At 44.3% G+C, this 4,437-nt stretch overlaps 1 protein-coding gene across 1 annotated transcript; it reads left to right on the top strand.

Moving 5' to 3' along the window:
- Positions 1-620: 620 nt before the first annotated feature.
- On the top strand, positions 621-1,100 carry LOC105544969 (ATP synthase-coupling factor 6, mitochondrial-like). The gene has a single exon (XM_011987698.1). The coding sequence runs from the start codon at positions 684-686 to the stop codon at positions 1,008-1,010; it is 327 nt and encodes a 108-aa protein (XP_011843088.1). The 5' UTR covers positions 621-683; the 3' UTR covers positions 1,011-1,100.
- The last annotated feature ends 3,337 nt before the right edge of the window (positions 1,101-4,437 follow it).

Here is a 4,437-nt window from a genome sequence, read left to right as displayed (position 1 = left end):
CATTATTGTAAAGGATGCTTATCACAGTGCAGTTAACTAGAAATAACCTAATGCCGACGTAAGGAGCTGTTTAAATCATGTTGCTGCATCCAAATGAAGTAAAATCAATTTTGTTTTCAAAATATATGCCTAGAAAAGAGAACAAAATTACTAGCATTGCTTGCTTCTAGATGGTAATTACAAGTCATCTTATTTTTTGTTTTCCTTTTCAGCATTTTTTCCAATGAAAATGTAATAGTGTAGAAAAAAGAAACAATAGAAGTTACCTTAATAGCAAAAGATAATGGTCAGAATAGTATGTTACAGGAAAAAAAAAAAAAAACAGAATTTCTATACACAGAAAAAAGCCTGGTAGGAAACAGACCAAGATGTCAAATGTGATTATGTCTTTTACAATATTGTGTCTTCCAAATTTTCCATAAACAGCATGTATTACTTTTATAATCAGGAAGAAAAAAAGTATATTTTTGAGGGCATCATTGTCAGAAGTGTTAGTACTTCCTTCAAATATAATTTAGTGCACACATACACACATTCAGGGTCAGGGGAAACGAAGTCAGCTAGATTTTTTAAAACATTGAAGCTACTATGAAGCAATGAAAATCAGTGAGTTCGAGTAGAGCGGTGGCGGTGGCGGCGGAGGCTTTGGCAGCTCGGGACTGAGTGCAAGTAACAGAATCAGCATGATTCTTCAGAGGCTCTTCAGGTTCTCCTCTATCATTCGGTCAGCAGTCTCAGTCCATTTTCGGAGGAACATTGGTGTTACCGCAGTAGCATTTAATAAGGAACTTGATCCTGTACAGAAACTCTTTGTGGACAAGATTAGAGAATACAAATCTAAGCGACAGACATCTGGAGGACCTGTTGATACTGGTCCAGAGTGTCAGCAAGAGCTGGAGAAGGAGCTTTTTAAGCTCAAGCAAATGTTTGGTAAAGCAGACATGAATACATTTCCCACCTTCAAATTTGAAGATCCCAAATTTGAAGTCATCGAAAAACCCCAGACCTGAAGAAATAAAGTAAAATTAATCTGGTAATTTGTCATGGGTTAGCTGTACAACTAGTTAGGTGTTTCAGAATAAACATGCATTTCATAACTGTCAAAAAAAAAAAAAGAAAATCAGTGAGTTCACACAGAAATTGTGATCGTTTTCATTGTGCAGGACAGAGCACTGATCATTCCGTGTATAAAACTCTAACCTTTTGTATAGGTGCTCACAGTGACTGCAGGGGGAAATGAAAAGGGAGCATTGATTTTGATTCTTCCCACATAGAAAAGTGGAAGCCTAGGGTATCAATGCTCTGGGGTCCCACACCGGTTAGAGAAAGCCCCACTGTTCTTCCATGCCCAGCTGCTCCAAGCAAAGCTTTCATTCAGGCTGCCCCTGCTTCAGTTAGAATCCCATCTCAGTGAAATGTATTGGCCCTCTTTTCCCAACTCCCACTGCCCCCAAGCCAGCTCCAAAAGAAGAGGGTATTCCAGTAGCTGAGGATGCTCAGCAGCTAATACTGCCCCCCGGCATGAATCCAGTCAAGATTCCATTTCTGTCAGGACGTTGACATGGTTTCCCTGGTTTCTTTACACTGTCCACAGTGTGGTACTACTGTGGGTTGCCACTCCAAAACAGGACAAGCAGAGCAGATATTTTGTCAAAGTAAGCCTGTATTTGAGGAAGGGTAAGTTAAGAAGCTAAGTGTGACTTTGTCCAAGCTGCAGGCGCTTTTCAACAACAGGTTGAAAAAGTAGTTCAGCCAGATTCAACCAGGTTGCACAGGTATTTTCAGCTCCTGTTTTTTGTCCTGATATTAGCTGCTTGAGCAAAAAGACTCAGCAACCTGACTTCCTACAGCCTAGAGTTTAGCAAGGAAGAGAATTCAACAGTAATGATGAATGGTTATTTATGCTACACCAGTGCTTCTCAAATGGTAATGTACAGATTGCCTGGGGATTGTGTTTTAACAGATTCTGATTGAATCAAGATGGGAGCAGTGATTCTGTAGTTCCAACAAGCTCCCAGGTGCTGCTGGCGCTTCTGGTGAGTGGACCGCACGGGAGCAAGGTGCTGTATGTTAGGGAAGTACAGGTTTCTAGGTAAGAGTGAGCCCTAGAAACATTAAACTTGTGGTGGGAGGAAGGGTTATTGAAGGAAATGACCTTTCAGGGTAAACCCCAAGGATGAGTAAGAGCTTAGCAGAGAGGATCGGGCACGGTGGCTCACACCTGTAATCCCAGCACTTTTGGAAGGCCGAGACGGGAGGATCACCTGAGGTCAGGAGTTTGAGACCAGCTTGGCTAACATGACGAAACCCCATCTCTATTAAAAATACAAAAATTAGCCAGGTGTGGTGGTGTGCGCCTGTAGTCCCAGCTACTCAGGAGGCTGAGGCAGGAGAATTGCTTGTATCTGGGAGGCAGAGGTTGTAGTGAGTCGAAATCACGCCATTGCACTCTAGCCTGGGGGACAGAGTGAGACTCCATCTCAAAAAAATTTTAAAAAATTTAAAAAGAGCTTAGCAGAGAGGAGTATCTGAGGTATTTCCAGCAGACCTGTGAAATTGTTGCAGGGGTCCAGGAGAGGTAGGTGCCCCAGAGTGTGGTAATGGAAATGAATTAGGAGAGGAAGCTACAGTGGGGCCATAATTATTCGTTCATACACATAAACTTCAGTGAGTGAGTGGTTATGTGGGGGCAATAAGGGACAGGGAGGAGTTGAGAATTACACCAGGTTCCCACTGAGTGATGGAGCCCTTTACTAGGATGGAGGCACAGGGGATACAACAAGCTTGTTATAGCCTGATGGATTCTTCTTGCCTGCTGCCCAGAAATGCCAATGCACTGAAAACAGCTGAAGTGTTGCAGCAGAGAAACAATTTAATATTCAAAATGCCAGTCAAGCAGAAGGACTGGAAATCATTCTCAAATCTGCCTCCCCGAGAATTCAGAGGCTAGAGATTCTATTTTATTTTATTTTTTATTTTATATTTTATTTTATTATATGTTATTTTATTTTATTTTTGAGGTAGATTCTCGCTCTGTCACCAGGCTGGAGTACAGTGGTGCAATCTCAGCTCACTGCAACCGCTGCTTCCTGGGTTCAAGCGATTCTCCTGCCTCAGCCTCCCAAGTAGCTGGGACTACAGGCGCGTGCCACTGCACCCAGCTAGTTTTTGTATTTTTAGTAGAGATGGGGTTTCACCATGTTGGCCAGGATGGTCTTGATCCTTGACCTCGTGATCTGCCGACCTCGGCCTCCCAAAGTGCTGCAATTACAGGCGTAAGCCACTGCACCCCGCTGAGGCTAGAGGTGTTTTTTGTTTGTTTTTTGTTTGTTTGTTTTTGAGACGGAGTCTTGTTCTGTCACCCAGGCTGGAGTGCAGTGGCGCGATCTCAGCTCACTGCTCCTGGGTTCACCCCATTCTCCTGCCTCTGCCTCCCGAGTAGCTGAGACTACAGGCGCCTGCCACTATGCCTGGCTAATTTTTTTGTATTTTTAGTACAGACGGGATTTCACTGTTAGCCAGGATGGTCTCGATCTCTTGACCTTGTGATCCGCCTGCCTCAGCCTCCAAAGTGCTGGGATTACAGGCGTGAGCCACCATGCCCGGCCCGCTGAGGCTAGAGTTTTTAAAGGAAAGCTGGGTGGGCAGGTGGCTAGGGAATAGGGAATGCTGACTGAGTTGGGGATGAAATCATAAAGGGTTGACGTTGTCTTCTTGTACTAAGTCAGTTCCTGGGTGGGGGCCACGAGACCAGTTGGGTCAGTTTCTTGGTTATAGGTTACCCATCTGAGTGGCACCAGCTGGTACATCAAAATACAAGGTCTGAAAGATACCTCAAACACCAGTCTTAGGTTCTACAATAGTGACGTTATCTACAGGAGCAACTGGGGAGGTTACACATCTTGTGACCTCCAGCTACATGACTCCTGAACCATAATTCTGACCTTGCGGCTAATCTGTTAGTTTTATGAAGGCAGTTTGGTCCCTGTGTGATGAAGGGATTCGCTATCTTTGTTTTAAAGTTAAACTATAAACTAAATTCCTCCCATAGTTTTCTTGCCCTACACCCAGGAATGAGCAAAGACGGTTAGCTGGTGAGGTTAGAAGCAAGAAGGAGTCAGCAATGCTGGATTTCTGTCACTATCATAGTATTTGCAAAGGTGGTGTCAAGCTTAGGGACACAGTGGAGTCCAGCTGTGGACAAAGAGTTTCAGGAACCTGAGGTGTCCATGCAGGGACACCCCCAGTGGACAATTGTTATTTGGGCCTGGAGGTTAGAATGTGGGCACCAATGCAGAGATAATGGAAGCTGTGGGTGTGGATAAGGGCCAGGAAGAATGTGTGTAGAGTCAGAGGAGAGAATGTCTAAGCTGCAGGCCTGAGGAGCACCCACTCTTAAGGGGTGGGCAAGGAAAGGGGAGGACTCTATAAGGGGCA

The sequence above is a fragment of the Mandrillus leucophaeus genome, unplaced genomic scaffold (genome assembly GCF_000951045.1).
Source record: "Mandrillus leucophaeus isolate KB7577 unplaced genomic scaffold, Mleu.le_1.0 Scaffold314, whole genome shotgun sequence".
In the NCBI taxonomy this organism is placed as follows: Eukaryota; Metazoa; Chordata; class Mammalia; order Primates; family Cercopithecidae; genus Mandrillus; species Mandrillus leucophaeus.
Note: the sequence above shows the minus strand (reverse complement) of the source record. Positions and strands in the feature narration are given on the sequence as shown.